This window comes from Osmerus eperlanus, unplaced genomic scaffold (genome assembly GCF_963692335.1).
Source record: "Osmerus eperlanus unplaced genomic scaffold, fOsmEpe2.1 SCAFFOLD_569, whole genome shotgun sequence".
NCBI classification, from domain to species: Eukaryota; Metazoa; Chordata; class Actinopteri; order Osmeriformes; family Osmeridae; genus Osmerus; species Osmerus eperlanus.
The window spans coordinates 1-18474 of record NW_026911129.1 but is presented as its reverse complement, the minus strand read 5'-3'; the positions used below and the strand labels follow the sequence as shown (position 1 = coordinate 18474).

Below are 18474 nucleotides of genomic sequence, written 5' to 3'. Positions count from 1 at the left end.
TACAAGGAGATACAACTACTTGTATACTGTAGGTAGGCCTAATTTATTTAAGTTTAAACATATTTAACAACATATTACCTATACAAAAAGAAGTAAATTAACTATTGGCCAAGACCGCAGACCTTGGCCTCTCGCTCGCACACACGCACTCTTTCTTTCTCTCTCCCGCACCGTCGCGCTCCCTGCGCATAGCGGTGTAAAATGAACAACAACAATAAACAAATGCTGAGTTCTGATCAAGAGTTTTGTGAAAGCAATTTAAGGTCGCGATTCTTGTCCCAAATATGGCAGTCTTCATTCAGTGATTGAAACAAATATTATTAACATTAATTGAAGTTTACAGTATAGAACCGACATTGAACGCTCCGAGCGAGCTTTGCTGTGGTAAACACGGAGATGTAGCCTCAAGTTGCTAGTTGTTGAATGGTAAGCTAACTCTAGCTTACATAGCTTACACACTACTTTAGCTGTAGGCTCAACAAGTTTACCATCAACTGACCAAAATCCGAAATATTTCCAGACATCACTCTTTAGATGTTTTGGGGTTACAATCACTTTCTCTGCTGCGGTCAAGCTGGGTTCTGCACTTTCTGCCATCTTCCACGCAAGTCAACTGTCAGCAGTAACGCTGAGGCGCGCGCCCACCCGCAAAGCAGACAAACGCGCCGCTGCTGCCGCGGTTGTTTTATTTTTTAACTTTTTTTTACATTTGAATCTTAATTTCCACATTCTAATTTCTGTTTTTAACCACTATTCGAATATATATTCGAATATAGAATATTCGTTGACAGCCCTAGTGTGCGTGTGTGTGTGCGCGTGTAGGTGTGGGTGTGTGTGTAGGTGTGTGTGTGTGTGCGTGTTTAGGTGTGTGTGTGCGTGTTTAGGTGTGTGTGTGCGCGTGTAGGTGTGTGTGTGTAGGTGTGTGTGTGCGTGTTTAGGTGTGTGTGTGTGTGTTTAGGTGTGTGTGTGTGTGTGCGCATGTAGGTGTGTGTGTCTTGTCGGTCTGTCACCTCCTTGTTTTAACTCTCACCTACTGTGTCTGTGTTTGTGCTGTTCTTCATCTCTCTCTCGTCCATCATCACTCTCTCTCCCTTCATAGCTCTCTCTCCCTTCATCGCTCTCTCTCCCTTCATCACTCCCTCCTTCCAGCCTGTGTGTGTGTGTGTACATTTGTGTGTGTGTGTGTTAGCTGAGAAGATATGTGGCAGTTTCCCTCTTTGTTAATGAGAGCAAATGTGCCAATTATGTTAATGAAGCTGACAGTGCCAATCACCCAATAATGCTCATGGACGCATCTGGCTCTGTGTGTTTGGAGTCATCTGAGGTGGCCTGTCTATGTTGATAACGTAAAGGATAAATTGGGTGTTTTTACTGTGTGTGTCTGCGTGAGGGTGTGTGTGGGGGGAGGATGAGGCTGGGAGGAGGAGGCTGGGAGGATGAGGGTGGGAGGAGGAGGCTGGGAGGATGAGGCTGGGAGGAGGAGGCTGGGAGGATGAGGCTGGGAGGAGGAGGCTGGGAGGATGAGGCTGGAGGAGGAGGCTGGGAGGATGAGGCTGGGAGGAGGAGGCTGGGTGGATGAGGCTGGAGGATGAGGCTGGGAGGAGGCTGGGAGGAGGAGGCTGGGAGGATGAGGCTGGGAGGAGGAGGCTGGGAGGAGGAGGGGGTGCGAAACATCTGACTAGCTCCTCTCCTTCCCCTCCCTTCTTTTTCTTTCTTTTCTTCTGACTTTATTTCTTCCTTCCATCCATTTTTCATCTGATTTTCCTCTCAGAAGCAGACATCTCTCCCCTCCTCCCCTCCCCTCTCCTCCCCCCTCTCTTCTCCTCTCCTCCCCTCTCTTCTCCTCTCTCTTCCCCCTCTCTTCTCCTCTCCTCCCCTCTCTCCTCTCTCTTCCCCCTCTCTTCTCTCCTCCTCTCCTCTCTTCCTCCTCTCCTGTTCCACCAGTAAAGTCAGTGTTAAACCACCTCCACTCTCCTGCTGTTTCTGGGTCAAACCAGGTTTAGAGTCACAACTGGATCACTGTTAGCCTGTGTGTGTGTGTTTGTGAGTGTGTGTGAGTGTGTGTGGTAGGTAGGTAAGTAGGGAACGAATCCCTCTGAGAAACTGACTTTTCTGTATCATACCAGTACAGCCTGACTAGCATGTCAGTGTATGTGTGTATATTTGCCTGTCTAGGAGTGTGTGTGTGTGTGTGTGTTTGATTAATGCCATCTCTGCTCTGAGCATCAAAGTGAGGTAGGCTTCTAGTTGTACAAATCTGTGTGTGTATTCCAAGGATTTGAGTTCCGTGTATGTGTGTGTGTATGTGCTCACTTGCGTGCAGCACTGTATGTATGTGTATGTGAAAGCCTGTGTGTGTGTGTTCCACGGCCCAGTGTGTGTGTGTGTTCCACGGCCCAGTGTGTGTGTGTGTTCCACGGCCCAGTGTGTGTGTGTTCCACGGCCCTCTGTGGAACCAACCAACAAGGTTCCACAAGAATGCAGGGAAGCGTTCCAGCAGAACCGCAGAACGGACGCGTTCGACCCAGAGCAGCACTCCGCCCACACTCCGTCTCTCCCGCTCAGGGAGCAGCACTCATCAACATTTACGTGACATTCAGACGTTTGCATGGCGGCCGGTAAACCTCTCTTGAAGGGTGGGATTTACAAGGGCAGGGGATGTAAATAGGACACTAAGAAAATGTGATGGAGTCTGGTACAGGAGCCTTGCTGTCCTGTTGCCTGGCTGAAGCAGGGTTCCTCTGAAGCCCAGTCTGGGTTCAGGGTCTCGGGTGTTGAGGATCTCAGGCTCATGATGGGAACATGTCACTGAAGGTTTCGTTTGACAGACAGCATGTGAGCATGTCACATCATCAAGTTGTTGTGCAGTCGAAGCTTGAATTGCTTGCTGTTATTCACCTTGACTCCTTTCCCTCTCCTTTCCTCTCCTCTCCTCCCCTCTCCTCTCCTCTCCTCTCTTCTCTTCTCCTCTCCTCCTCTCTTCTCCTCTCCTCTCCTCCCCTCTCCTCTCCCCTCTCCTCTCCTCTCTTCCCCTCTCCTCTCTTCTCCTCTCCTCTCCTCCCCTCTCCTCTTCTCTCCTCTCCTCTCCTCTCCTCTCCTCTCCTCTCCCCTCTCCTCTCCCTCTCCTCTCCTCTCCTCTTCTCTCCTCTCCTCTCCTCTCCTCCCTCTCTTCTCCTCTCCTAATCTCCTCCCCTCCCCAGGTAGAGTGGTTGAAGAACGAGGAGGTCATCGACCCTGCGGACGACAGGAACTTCTACATCACCATCGACCACGACCTCATCATCAAACAGGCGCGCCTGTCCGACACAGCAAACTACACCTGTGTCGCCAAGAACATCGTAGCCAAGCGACGCAGCACCACGGCAACCGTCATCGTCTATGGTGAGGCTGATTGGCCTGTGGAGACCAATCTGGGTCCAATCAGGACCCAGATTGTAACTCAATTAGTAACTCAAATGATGTTCCTAATTATTATCATCCTGCTTGGGATTACTTAAAAGCCCTCTTTTAATTATGCTATTGATCCAAATCACAAATACTCTCTTCCTCATCCACCTTTCATGGTGAATTGAAATTTGCAGAAAGTGTTTAAACGCATCACTCTCTCTTTACAACATGCGCGCACGCACACACACACACATACACACATAACCAGACAACCGTGATGGGAATATACATAACCAGACAAGCGGATCATATATCAGATAACCGTTCATCCAGAACAGAGCGATGTGCAGAACAATGAGCTGTCCCCAACACCCTCTTCAGCCAATCAGAGGGCCCCATCTGTGCGGGGTAATGAGCCATCTCACTAGGCCAGCATGCTCTCTGTGATAGGCCTAATGTTCCCTCCTGACCCCTGACCCCAGCCAATTAAAACCCAGCCTATCCTGGCTCCACGCAGTCATTAGGCTGTGTGTGTGTGTGTGTGTGAGGGAGAGAGTGTGTGTTTGTGTGTGAGGGAGTGTGTGTGTTATAAATGTCTTAACTGAAGCTTGTCCAAGGTTCCAGAACAAAGGATTCCCTGACAGCTGAACATTCTCATAGAGTAGCCGTCTGTCTGAGAGGAGAATAGAGGAGGACAGGAGGAGGAGAGAGGAGAGAAGAGGGGAGGAGGAGAGAGAGAGGAGAGGAGGAGAGAGGAGAGAAGAGGGGAGGAGGAGAGAGAGAGGAGAGGAGGAGAGGGAGAGGAGAGAAGAGGGGAGGAGGAGAGAGAGAGAGAGGAGAGGAGGAGAGGGAGAGGAGAGAAGAGGGGAGGAGGAGAGAGAGAGGAGAGGAGGAGAGAGGAGAGAGAGAGGAGAGGGAGAGGAAAGAAGAGGGGAGGAGGAGAGAGAGAGGAGAGGAGAGGAGGAGAGAGGAGAGGAGGAGAGGTCTCTGTGGAGAGTGGTGTGTTCTGATTGGGGCTGCTGCTCGCTGGAGTGTGACTAAGCTCCCAGAGAGGCCACTCAGAAAGGAAATGACCTAAATGGTCTCTACTGAGACACACAGAGATGCATGCTGTCTCGGGGAGGGAGAGAGGGATTGAGAGGAAAGAGGGAGGTGGAGAGAGAGACACATCTGGACAAACACACTCTCTCTCTTAGATAGAGGTCTATAAAGGCTCAGTCAGAGCCAGACAGTATATCAGTGAGGTTGTAGTTCCAGAGAGATTCCAAAACTACAGATCTGACTTGCAGAGGTCTGGGTTAAGCTCTGTACCAGCTCCACAGCACTTTCTGTCCGGTGTGTGTGTGTGGTATGCTGCGGTGTGTGTGTGTCTGGCCCCCTGAGTGTGTGTGTGTGTGTGTGTGTGTATAAACAGGTTTAACTAGAGGAAACAGAAGGTTGTATTATAGCTCCCTCTGAGGGCAGGGTGATGGACAACACACACACAGACACACACCAACACACCGACACACACACACACACACACACACCGACACACACCGACACACACACCGACACACACACCGACACACACACACACACACACACACAGACACACACCAACACACCAACACACACACCGACACACACACCGACACACACACAGACACACACACTGACACACACCAACACACCGACACACACACCGACACACACACCGACACACACACCGACACACACACCGACACACACACAGACACACACCAACACACCGACACACACACACACACACACACCGACACACACACCGACACACACACCGACACACACACAGACACACACCAACACACCGACACACACACACACACACACACACCGACACACACACACAGAGGGAAGAATGGACTGCTATGACACCATGCCACAGCCAATAGAAACGTTGGGAAGCCACCCTTCTGTATGACGTCATGCACTTCCTGCTACAGTATGACATCACACGCTGTCAGACAATGAAAACACCCACGGGCCATCCTTTAACTCCCCCCCCCCCTTTCCTGTTGCCATAGTGAACGGAGGCTGGTCGACATGGACGGAGTGGTCGCCGTGCAACAGTCGTTGTGGGCGTGGCTTCCAGAAGCGCACCCGCAGCTGCACTAACCCCGCCCCTCTGAACGGAGGAGCTCCCTGCGACGGACAGAACGTCCAGAAACTAGCCTGCTCCTCCCTCTGCACTGGTGAGGACTCTACTCTACTGTACTCTACTCTACTCTACTGTGTCTGTACTGTACTCTACTGTGTGTGTACTTTACTCTACTGTACTCTACTCTACTGTGTGTGTACTCTACTATACTCTACTGTACTCTACTGTACTCTACTATACTGTACTCTACTGTGTGTGTACTTTACTCTACTGTACTCTACTCTACTGTGTGTGTACTCTACTATACTCTACTGTACTCTACTGTACTCTACTATACTGTACTCTACTGTGTGTGTACTTTACTCTACTGTACTCTACTCTACTGTGTGTGTACTCTACTATACTCTACTATACTCTACTGTACTGTACTATACTGTACTCTACTGTGTGTGTACTCTACTATACTCTACTGTACTCTACTGTACTGTGTGTGTACTCTACTATACTCTACTATACTCTACTGTACTCTACTATACTGTACTCTACTCTTCATTGTGTGTGTGTCTCCAGTGGACGGCGTGTGGACTGAGTGGAGCAAGTGGGCTACCTGTGGGACAGAGTGCACCCATTGGAGGAGGAGGGAGTGTAGCCCCGCCCCCAGGAACGGAGGGCTGGACTGTGAGGGGGCGGTGCTTCAGTCCCAGAACTGCACCGATGGACTCTGCATGCAGAGTGAGTTCCCTGCCTCCTCCTCCATCCCTCTCTTCTCCTCCTCTCCCTCCATCCCTCTCTCCTTCTCCTCTCCCTCCATCCCTCCTCTTCCATCCCTCTCTCCTTCTACTCCTCCTCCATCCCTCCTCTTCCATCCCTCTCTCCTTCTACTCCTCCTCCATCCCTCCTCTTCCATCCCTCTCTCCTTCTCCTCCTCTCCCTCCATCCCTCTCTCCTCCTCCTCCTCCATCCCTCTCTCCTTCTCTTCCTCTCCCTCCATCCCTCCTCCTCTTCCATCCCTCTCTCCTTCTCCTCCTCTCCCTCCATCCCTCCTCCTCCATCCATCCCTCTCTCCTTCTCCTCCTCTTCCATCCCTCTCTCCTTCTCCTCCTCTCCCTCCATCCCTCTCTCCTCCCCCTCCATCCCTCTCTCCTTCTCCTCCTCCTCCTCCATCCCTCCTTTTCCATCCCTCTCTCCTTCTCTTACTCTTCCTCCATCCCTCCTCTTCCATCCCTCTCTCCTCCTCCATCCCTCTCTCCTTCTCCTCCTCCTCCTCCTCCTCCATCCCTCTCTCCTTCTCCTCCTCTCCCTCCATCCCTCTCTCCTTCTCCTCCTCTCCCTCCATCCCTCTCTCGTCCTCCTCCTCCATCCCTCTTTTCTTCCCCTCCTCACTGGCTGGAGAGCACACACACACACACAGAAGCACACACACACACACACACACAGAAGCACACATGACACACACACAATAACCAACAAACAACAAACATACTTCCGTGCGCTAGCACGCACACACACACACACACCACACACACCGACGCCCTCCTCAGATGAGGTATGAGGTTGTCAGAGGGATTCTATGTGTATCAGCTGGTTTTGGCCGTGTGGAGTCGACGTATTAGAGCTGAAGCAAATCTCATGAGTTTGTACCACAGAAACACGGTGTTCTGGTCACCAGTGTCTGTGTCGCCCTCGTTGCTGTGACTTAACACGATAAACAGGGTTGACCAGATGTTTATTAGTAGCAGGCCTTGAATTATTTGGTAGTAAATACCTAACATGCACCTGGTGGTCGGATGAAATGAGTGGGTATGTTACAGAGTGACTTATAACCACTGGAGTGAACATGTGCAAAGATAGTTAGTGTAGAATCCTCCTACTAAGGTCCTGCAGGGGGTAATCATGTTCCCATCCTTCCTAAGCGAACACGTGATGACGTCCCCAGCCACGTCCTGCAAACTACCATCTCCTGTCTGTCTCCAGTGGGAGACCTCAGAGCGTGTATACAGAGCTGCTGTTTCGCTGTCCCAGGGCCTTCCCCTCTCTCTCTCCCCACGTTTCCTGTCCTCTCCAGAAATACTGTCTCTGTCAATAAAGGCAGTAATGCCCCTAAAAGTGTATCTTTAAATATAATTATAATAAGGAAACAGTCACCAGTGGCCTGGGTGTCCTGCTACAGAACCCTCCTACCCAGCCTCCACAGAACCCTCCTACCCAACCTCCACACCACAGAACCCTCCTACCCAGCCTCCACACCACAGAACTCTCCTACTAAACAGATAACAGCAACTGATTCCAGCGCTCCACAGTAGCATAATGAACCCAGATCCTGCAAGATTCCTGTGGATGTTTCACCTCTGTATCCAAAGACAGGGAAACAGCCAATCTTCTGACATCGCTGGGAAATTGGAACCAAAGCTATAATAATGTAAATGGTCTGGCTGTGTTTTTGTTTTCAAGAACAAACCAATTCTGTGTGTTGGCTTGCAGGGAGAAAACTGCGGTTGGACGGGGTTTGCTTTGTAATTACAGACTGGGCACATGACAGAGTCAAGAGGAGAGAAACTAACAGTAGAGGGAGAGACAGAGACAAATGGAGATAGAGAGAGGGAGATAGAGAGACAAAGCGAGATAGAGAGAGGGAGAGACAGAGAGACAAAGGGAGAGGGAGAGACAGAGAGACAAAGGGAGATAGAGAGACAAAGCGAGATAGAGAGAGGGAGAAACAGAGAGACAAAGCGAGATAGAGAGAGGGAGAGACAGAGACAAAGGGAGATAGAGAGAGGAGAGATAGAGAGAGAACAAGGGAGGTGGAAAGAGAGAGAAATAGAGAGAGGGAGTAGTTTCTTGCCCACACACACACTTGTGTATACACCAGTGGTAATCCAGTCCCTCCCTGTGCCCCTCCCTTCTGCTGCGTAAGGCCGTATCAGCGCAGGGTTTTGCTGGTAGAAACAAGATAACCTTTGTGTTGTGATATTACCTTACTGCAGACTGCTGAAGCCTGCTCAAAGGGAGCCTATTGTGAGCACTAGCTGAAATCTGTTACTGTTTCTTACCACGTGCGTGTTTGTGTGAGCACGACCGCTTTTTTGCATGCATGTTTGTGTGCGCGTGTGCTTGTGTGTGTGTGTGCTTTTGTGTGTGTGTAGCAGTTAAGCATATTAATATTAATATGCAATATTAAGCTCCTGCTTGATGGGTAGGTTTTTATTGTCATGTTTCCCACTTTTCACAGTTTGTACATAAACACGTAGATTACATCAATACAACATACACACTGCACAGTATTACTCCATGACGCTTCTATACCTGTACCACCTTTCCACACGCTAGTTACCGTGATGTTTTGTTTAACAACACAGTCCCAGAGGAAACACAACTCCTGCTGTAACACTGGAGAGCGGGAGGACAAGCAGTTATAGATTTAGTGGTTTCAGCCTCATTTTCCTCCAGATTGATCCTAACCCACTCCAAGGCCACAGATACTATTCCGACAGCAGACTGGAAGATTAATCAGGCGGAGTCTCCATGCAGGAGACTCCGAGACCTTAATTGAGAGCAAGCATTATATAAAAATGTATGTAAAAATAAAATAAAAACACACACACAATGTATTTTTTGCATTTTTCACATTTTACCGATGACATGGCTGGGGGTAAGTCACAGGTCACGTCTGTAAACTGAAGCCTTACAGAAGGAGTGATGGGTTCGATCCCCACCCACAGGTGACTGGAGGTGGCTATAAATCTTGAATAATGAGTTTTGATATAGTTCCTCAATGTGCACAACTTCATTCCAGTGAAGAACCCAGAAGCAGTGACCACATCCTAACTGTCTCAATGGTTCAGAGAAGAGAGAAGTTGTTTTACAAACGAGGTTGAAGGTCAGTTTTGAGGACTTGGTTCCCCATAGACTCAATGTTAGAGCTAGATCTGCTAACTGTTTCTACCCTGGGGATTGTTGCATTGATTCCCCAATGGTGGAATCAACTCCCCACCTCCATCAGAGACACTGTCTGTCTCCCCACCTTCAAGAAAAGGCTCAAGACGCACTTGTTCCAGGAGTACAACAGCACTTAGGAATGTTTGGCTGGACCTGATGTTAGTTTCCTCCAGGATCACAATGACTCTTATTGAGAGACTTGTTGCTCTTGTTGGTTAAAGGTAACTGACTTCAAATGATTGTACTCGCTGTGAAATATATTATTGTTGCTTGCTTTTTCCACAGGTACACTTTTGAGGTTCATGCTGTTCAATTGTAACTTGTCTAACTACATGCTCTTATGGAAGAACCATAAGACTTTAGTTTTTAGTTTTTTTAGTTTTTTTTAGTTTTTTTAGTTTTGGGACTTTAGTTTTCACAATGTATGCTTCATGTTTAGTTACCCACAATGTTTGGGGCGTCTCGTTGTTATGTTCAGTGACCTATGCACTTTTGTAAAGCGCTCTCTTGGAAGTCGCTTTGGATAAAAGCGTCTGCTAAATGCATAAATGTAAATTTATTAGATCTCATTAATCTGGATAGGTGGTATGGGTCATGAGATCTTAATGCCAATCAATGTAAACGACTGCCAGGTGTGTTTCGCAAATAAGTGGGCGATTGTGTGCAGCAACATCTCACAGTTAGGTTTAGCTCAGTATGTTAGAGCATGAGATGACAGATCAAGATGTCACAGGTTCAAACTGTTTTATTTGGGTTTGAAGCAGCTGGAGAGTCGTCTTAACTGATGTCATATATATTTATAATATATATGTCTATGGGGAATCGCATTCTCAAAACTGACTGCTTGTTTTAGATCTATAAGTGCTTTCCCAACTGGATGGTCACAACATTAAGCCTATCTAGTAGGGAAAGCACTTATAGATCTAAAACAAGCTTTCAGTTTTGAGGACTTGGTTTCCCATAGATTCAATGTTAGAGCTAGATCTGCTAACTGTTTCTACCCTGGGGATTGTTGCATTAGATCTCATTTATCTGGATAGGTGGTCGGGGTCATGTGATCTTAATGCCAATCAGTGCAAACGGTTGTCAGGTGTGTTTCACAAATCACAACTCACAGTTAGGTTTAGCTCAGTATGTTAGAGCATGATGACAGATCAAGATGTCACAAGTTCAAACTGTTGTATTTGGGTTAGGAGCAGAGAGTCGTCTTAACTGTTGTCATATATATTTGATATCCACTCCAATAATAATAATAATAGATTTTATTTGTATCGCACTTTACATTGGAAACAAATCTCAAAGTGCATAGTGGTTGTGAATGGTGATGAATCAATGGCTGACTCAGAGTTGCAATATGAATGGTATGATCCCCGCCCACTAGGAGCTGTGTGAATAATGAGTTTTGATCTTTCTACTCAATGGCATGTCTTCATTCCAGTGAAGTACCCAAGAGTGAGCAACTTAACATTCCCAATGACTCAGTGAGAAAAGATGGCCAGAGAAAATATGTTATCGCCAGGATTCTGTGGTGTGTTAACCCTCGTGCTGCCTTCGGGTCACATGACCCAAAGGTTCATAACGAACCATCGTTGTGTTTACCCAATTTTACCCAATACAAAAACAAATTAAAATAATTTTCTTTTAACCTTTGCAATGTGGGGGGTCTGAGACAGCCTAGCTGTTAAAAGAAAATGCTTCACTTTGTCTTTGTATGCGGTAAATTTCGCCAACTTTAATCTAGCTACTCAATGTGTATGTCTTCATTCTGGTGAAGTACCCAAGAGAGGTGGCATGGGGGTTAGTGGTTGTGAATGGTGAGTCGTTGGCTGGCTTGGAGTTACGACATGGCTGGTTCGAAGAGGAGTGCCAATATCTTAACAGTCCCAATGGCTCAGTGAGGAGAGCGGCTGCCTTGAAACCGAATGGTTGAAGGTTTGATTCCCGGTGCCAAATTTTAAAGCACAGATTGGAAGAGGCACTTGAAAAACACCCGGAGAAACAGACTGTTACAGCCCGGATGGCTCAGTGAGGTGAGCGACTGCCTTGAAACCGAAAGGTTGAGGGTTTGATTCCTGGTGCCAAATTTTAAAGCACAGATTGGAAGAGGCACTTGAAAAATGCCCGGAGAAACAGACTGTTACAGCCCGGATGGCTCAGTGAGAAAAACGCCCGGAGAAAAGGTCTGTTATCGCCGGGATTCTGTGGCATCATGGGTTAGGCGTTCGCCAATGATGAAGAGTCAGGTGAGCGTAAAGCCACTGGCGGGCTCGGAGTGCCATGTGAACGGTACGATACCTGCTGCAGTTGACTGGAATCCCTGGAGAACCAGGGCAGGGGGGGCCGTGTCCCCCCTGGATTATTTGCAACAGTGAAACCTGGGGGTTATGTGACCCAGGTAGTAGAGCAAGTAGAATTTTTGGACACCAAGACAGTTGGAAAAAACCTGACTATGAGCAAATACATAAAAAGTTGATATCCACTAAACCTTCTTTTTTTTTTAACCTTTTTTAACGTTTAAATTCTTGTAACAGTCATCGTTTGCTAGGAAGTACATACAACTGATCTATATCAATCATTGAAGGATTCATCTATGTGTCTATTCCAATATGTAATGATAGTATTCAATGACACAAATCTGTGTTCTAGAAAGAGTGGTCTGGAGTCGCAGAGGTCCCATAATATCAGCTTTAATGCAGCAGTTGGAAATCAACAAGTAAAAAATGAAAAATTCATTGAAACAATTCTCAGGGGGGGCCATTTTTCTGATGATTTAGGTGACCTACACACATTTAAAAAAAGATATGTCCAGCAATAACATGAAGACAGGGGCAGCATATAAGTCAATACCAGAAGCATTTATTGACTGATCTCAAAAATAAGTTATCGCAGTAAAAATAATCAAGGGTGTTCTTTCACATTCCTCAACACTGCATAAACAATATGCATTTCCATAAACAAATGAAATATCAGCTGAAAATACAGCATCTTGGTATTTGTTCAGATTGCAGGATCAACAAGAGCTTTTACCACATTGACAACATTTCAATGGTAGTGCAGCCAAATAATGTTTAAGAGTTAAAGAGAAATCCACATTTACACAATAAATAGTAACAGCATGGCAATAATAAGTAGACACACATTGACAACATTTCAATGGTAGTGCAGCCAAATAATGTTTAAGAGTTAAAGAGAAATCCACATTTACACAATAAATAGTAACAGCATGGCAATAATAAGTAGACACACATTGACAACATTTCAATGGTAGTGCAGCCAAATAATGTTTAAGAGTTAAAGAGAAATCCACATTTACACAATAAATAGTAACAGCATGGCAATAATAAGTAGACAAATTGTTGAGAAGTGGATCTTTAGAACTACATTTTGTGGAATGTAGGATATGACCTTGATGTGCCCTTGAAAACTTTAGCATTTTTAAGATGGTCATCAAACACCTCATCTAACTGTGCCACAAAGTTGACAAGTCCAAGAAAAATACCAGGGTTGGTGGAGCCCTCAGTTTCATCTTTGCCTCGCAAAGCTAACTCAAACACTCCGCAAAACTTCACACACTGGATTAGCCGGCTGAGGATGTGGCGGTTGATGGTGCATGTCCGTTACACCAGTCGCTGTCCAAGCGGTGCTGTCTGCCGTGCCGCCTTCAGGGTGAAAGAGTAAGCAGGGGTAGCAGAAGACTGCATTAGCTACATCGCAGCCTGCTAGCCAGGTTTTTCGTTCATACCACACCGGGTGTAGGACTTTCCCCCTTTAGTAGAAACCTGTTGAATTATTAAATTTGGTCTGGGAGGTCCTAATTGTTTCGTTGCCAATTTATCTTGATTTGTTCACCGACAAAAAGGAACTTCTTTCAAAGAGACAATCGAGTTGCACTGAACGCTAGCCATCTTGACAGTAGTATGTGAATTGATTGACGCTGCTACCCGCTCTTTTCTTAGTCACGTTCATGGTTATGTTACGTATGACAAAAGCGCGTAAGTGCAAGCCCTCCCGGAACCCATAGAGATTGTATTGAAAGCTCTGATATTTGAAAAAAAAAAGATTTTACATGAGAGTCTATGAGAGACTTCCTTTTCCCGTTTGACAGTGCGTCGCCCATATCGCCCTAATGAACACACCGCCCCTGCAATCACCAACACATTTGTGAGACACACCTGGCAGTTTGCGTTGATTGGCAATAAGATCACATGACCAATACCACCCCTCCCTCCTCTTTCGCAAAAGTTTTCCCATTATAGTCTAAAATCCATCTGACCCTTCTTTTCTCTTTATTTTGTTCTGCCGATGGATTTGAAGAGATATTGTGTCGCTTTTGGCGCAAAGCATTCTCATAACACATCGATCTTTCTGGAAGGACAGATAAACTCGGGATTACCATCACAGAAACATTTTCACCTGAGGAACACTGGGCTGGAGAAAAAATCTCCACCTTTTCCCCTCCACTCTCTCTCCCTCTAAATATATAAATAAATGTCAGGGGGGATATTACAACATTTTGAAATGACTAAAATCCTCCCCAGTACCCCCCCTCCTCCAGCTCTCCCTGAGCATGTAGTCGTTTCAGAACACAGCCCCAGTACACAACCCTCAGATGGGTTTCAAACTGCCGCTCTTGTACTGGGACCTGCAGAGTCAGGAAACGTTCCTAGATCGGTCCCACTGCCCCCATCCCAAACTTATGATGTTCCGGAAAGGTTTCTCACAAATAGGTCTTGTGTTTTGGGAGCTGCGTTAAATGAAGTCACGCTCGGCACATGAACAGATATGAGTGGTCAGCTGTTTTTGTAGCGTTTTCCATTTCAACGCCTGATATTTTGTCCTGTGTAGAAATTGAAGGCGAGGATGGATAGATAGCGTGGGCGCCCCCTGAGGACCTTTGGGCCTCTAATCAGACCTGGGTAGATGGTTAGATTGAAAACTCAGCCAAGGTGTGCTGTCTCAGCGAACGAGTGTCTTATCTAGACACGCGACGGAACACTTACTTCCATCCCAGAATCCCTTCTGTTTCCCATCCCTCTCTGATTCTTTCCTTCAATCTCTTTCAAGTGTTTTTTCGCTTTACCTTTCTTTCTCTCTCTCTCTTGCTTGTACTTTCCTTTATTTGTCTTTCTTTCATTCATCTATGCTGTGTTTGGTGTGTATAATGTGTGTGACAACCCGTGTCACTGACATCTGATCCATGTTGTTATCATTAGTTCTGGTTGGTTCCATCTTCATTTGAGTTTAATTCCATCCCTTTTACCTCTTTCCCATCTTCTCTTTCCTCTTTGACCCCCCTCTCTCTCCTCTCTCCACCCTGCCTCTCAAGGTTCATTGTTTCAGATGTCTACTGAGTCTAAAGACAGGCCTGGTGTGGGATTTACATGTGAGTCATTATTTTATATTTTCTTTGTTCTTATGTGTCCAGTCACCCTTAGATCTACCCTCTTCTCTCTCCTCTCCTCACCTCCTCTCTCCTCCTCTCCCTCCTCCTGGTGCAGAGCCCCTCTTCTCTCTCCTCTCCTCCTGTCTCCTCTCTCTCTTCTCTCTCCTCTCCTCCTGTCTCCTCTCTCTCCTCTCCCTCCTCTCTCTCCTCCTGGTGCAGAGCCCCTCTTCTCTCTCCTCTCCTCCTGTCTCCTCTCTCTCCTCTCTCTCCTCTCCTCCTGTCTCCTCTCTCTCCTCTCCCTCCTCTCCCTCCTCTCTCTCCTCCTGGTGCAGAGCCCCTCTTCTCTCTCCTCTCCTCCTGTCTCCTCTCTCTCCTCTCTCTCCTCTCCTCCTGTCTCCTCTCTCTCCTCTCCCTCCTCTCCCTCCTCTCTCTCCTCCTGGTGCAGAGCCCCTCTTCTCTCTCCTCTCCTCCTGTCTCCTCTCTCTCCTCCTGGTGCAGAGCCCCTCTTCTCTCTCCTCTCCTCCTGTCTCCTCTCTCTCCTCCTGGTGCAGAGCCCCTCTCAGTTAGGTAATCAAACCTTGTTGTCCTCATCCCCCCTTAATTAGGACACAGGCGGTCGATAAGATCAATCAGACTCTCTCTCCCATCTCTCTCTCCCATCCCCCCCTCTGTCTCTCTCCCCTGGTCCCTCTGTTCTGGTTCTGGTCTGGTTCGGTCCTGGTCCTGTCTGGTGTTGAGGGTCACGTTTGATTGCTGGGTCAATGTGCTGGCTGAGGGTCATGAGATGGTGTTTATGGTGTTTATCGCCCCCTGGTGGCAGGAGTAGTTCAATACTGCATGTATGTATAGATGACTTCCTTTGTGGATGTTTGTGTCCTTGTGTAAGTTTACACTTTTCTTCCAAAAGTAAAGAATCTGCACTCACACGCTCTCACACACACGTTCACACACACCTACACACAACACAAACCCCCTAGTCATCTTTTCAATTAAAAGTGCAAGATAGAGCAGCGAGAATTAAATATTAAACTTTCTCCATTGTTCATCTGTTCTGCCATGAAACTTGCAGCCAAATGGCACAAAGATGTCAGAGTTCTCATGAAATAATTAACGTCCTCGTTGGCACAGGAAGTAACATGATCGTCTCTCACGCATCTCCTCCTCTCCTCCTCCTCTCCCCCTCTCCTCCTGAGTGCATCCCAACCTCTCTCGTCCTCTCTGGAGTTTTCTTTAGATCAGTTTGTGTGTTGATCTGCTGATCAACAACATCTGCAGTCACTCTAAACGCCTTCAGTAATGTCTGGAGTCATACTTATCTACCTCTCCCCCTCTCTCTCTGACCCCCCCCCCTCTCCCCTCTCTCTGACCCCCCTCTCCCCTCTCTCTGACCCCCCCCCCTCTCTCTGACCCCCACCCCCCCTTTCTCCCCCAGCGGCGCCCAGCTCAGACGACCTGGCTCTGTACGTGGGTGTGGTGATTGCGGTGATCATGTGTCTGGTGATCTCTGTCATCGTGGCGCTCCTCGTCTACAGGAAGACGCACCGAGACTTCCGCTCTGACATTACCGACGGCTCTGCCCTCAACGGGGGGTTCCAGGGTGTCAACATCAAGACGGCTCGCTCAGGTGTGTGAGGGGGGGAGGTGTGTGTGTGTGTGTGGGGGGGGTGTTATCAGGTGTGTGTTCGGGGGGGGGAGGCAGGTGATTAAAGCCCCCCTGTGCAGACTGCTTTCTCACACACACACACATCTCAGGTTATCAACACTGAGCAATTCTGTTTCTGATTCTCTCTCCATCTGCTTGTGTCTGTTCTCTTCTGGTTGTTAATTACATTTCAGCAGGAGGGGAGCGAGAGAGGGGGGCGAGGGAGGGGTATGAATGTTGAGGGAGAGAGAAAGAGATAGTTTGTGTGTGGGGCGTGCGTACTTGCGTGTGTGTGAACCTGTCCTCTTCAGTTGACTCCATGGCACACCAGTCACCATGGTGATAATTACTACGCAACAGGTGACATCAGCTTGACCTCTGTCTCTAACCTTCATCTGATTGGTGTGTGTGTGTAACATGATGGCAGTATTAATAGTCAGCTAGTAGTAATGGATACTTTTTACTTAAGTATATGTCAGATCCCACACTTCCTTACTTTAACTTGAGTGAAAAGGTGTAGTCAGTCCATTTTACCAGAGACTTATTAAAGCATCTCTACTTCCAGTGAAGGATGTGTGTACTTTTGCCATGCTGCTCAGGGGTATAGCTCAGGTAACTACAGATCAAAATGTTGCAAGTTCAAATCCTCAGCTCTGGATAACAGTGTCAGCTAAAGGAATCCTGACCCTCCTGACCTCTGACCCTCCTGACCTCTGACTACTTGTGCAGCTGACCTCCTGGCCGCGCCCCCTGACCTCACCAATGCGGCGGCCATGTACCGCGGCCCGGTCTACGCCCTCCACGACGTCTCCGACAAGATCCCCATGACAACCTCCCCCCTCCTGGACCCCCTCCCCAACCTGAAGATCAAGGTAGGGGGAGAGTGGGGGCAGGAGAGGAGGAGGGGAAGGGGAGAAGGGAGAGAGGAGAGCCAAGTATATTGACTCCCTTCCCCTTCTCCCCCTCCCCCCCTCTCCCAGGTGTATAACTCGTCAGGCCTGGTGACCCCCCAGGATGACCTGGGGGGGGACTTCAGCTCCAAGTTGTCCCCCAAACAGAGCCAGTCCCTGCTGGACAGCGAGCCCAGCCAGAGGGAGCAGACCCTGGCTCGCACCCGGGACCCCAGCTGCACCGCCCACGGCTCCTTCAACACCCTGGGGGGACACCTCATCATCCCCAACTCTGGTGAGACACTCATCCCTCTCCTCCCTCTCTCCTCCCTCCCTCTCTCCTCTCTCCTCTCTCCTCCCTCTCTCCTCCCTCTCTCCTCCCTCTCTCCTCTCTCTCCTCCCTCTCTCCTCCCTCACTCCTCCTTCACCTCATTATATCCTCCTCTGTTATCCAGGTGTCTTCTCTCCACTAAGGATCTCCTCTGTTCGTCTCCATACTTCCTCCTCCTCACCTCTGCATCCCCCCACCTCCTCACCTATCAGAGCTCAGAGAAGCTAAAGCTCCTTCTATCCCTCTAAATCCCCAGGGCTTGGGGTTAGTCTAGCGGCAGGCATCACTCTCTCTGTACTTCTCTCTCCTTCCTCTCTTCCCTGGCTTCTCCCCCTTCCCTCTCTCTCCTACACCCCCCCTCCCACCCTGCTGAATTGTATTGTGAGGACAAGGACTAGGAGTAGATGGAATCCTACACACACTCTCTCTCTCTCTCTCTCTCTCTCTCTCTCTCTCTCTCTCTCTCTCTCTCTCTCTTTCTCAATATAAGGGTGTAGGAGTACATCAATACTTCTAGTATACTTTCTAGGCACTGACGCTCTCCCCCTCCTCCCCCCCAGGGGTGAGTCTGTTGGTGCCTGCGGGGGCGGTGCCTCAGGGGCGTGTCTACGAGCTGTATGTGACGGTGCACAGGAAGGACAGCATGAGGTGAGACACACTCCTGTCCTGTCCTATTCTCCCCTCTCTCTTCTCTCTTCTCCTCCCCTCTCCTTTCCTCCTCTCCAACAGTTATCTATCAGCCTAAACCTGACTGTAACCCCACTGTGTGTGTGTGTGTGTCCAGAC

The 18474-nt window shown here is 48.2% G+C and overlaps 1 protein-coding gene across 1 annotated transcript; it reads left to right on the top strand.

Moving 5' to 3' along the window:
- Window positions 1–3200: 3200 nt before the first annotated feature.
- Window positions 3201–18340, top strand: LOC134015675 (netrin receptor UNC5C-like; the record flags this gene model as incomplete). The annotated part of the gene is made up of 8 exons (XM_062455234.1): window positions 3201–3381; window positions 5433–5600; window positions 6077–6238; window positions 14769–14825; window positions 16258–16449; window positions 17197–17339; window positions 17448–17652; window positions 18249–18340. Coding segments are annotated over 8 exons (1200 nt in total), but the record flags the coding sequence as incomplete, so codon positions are not given.
- Window positions 18341–18474: the final 134 nt, after the last annotated feature.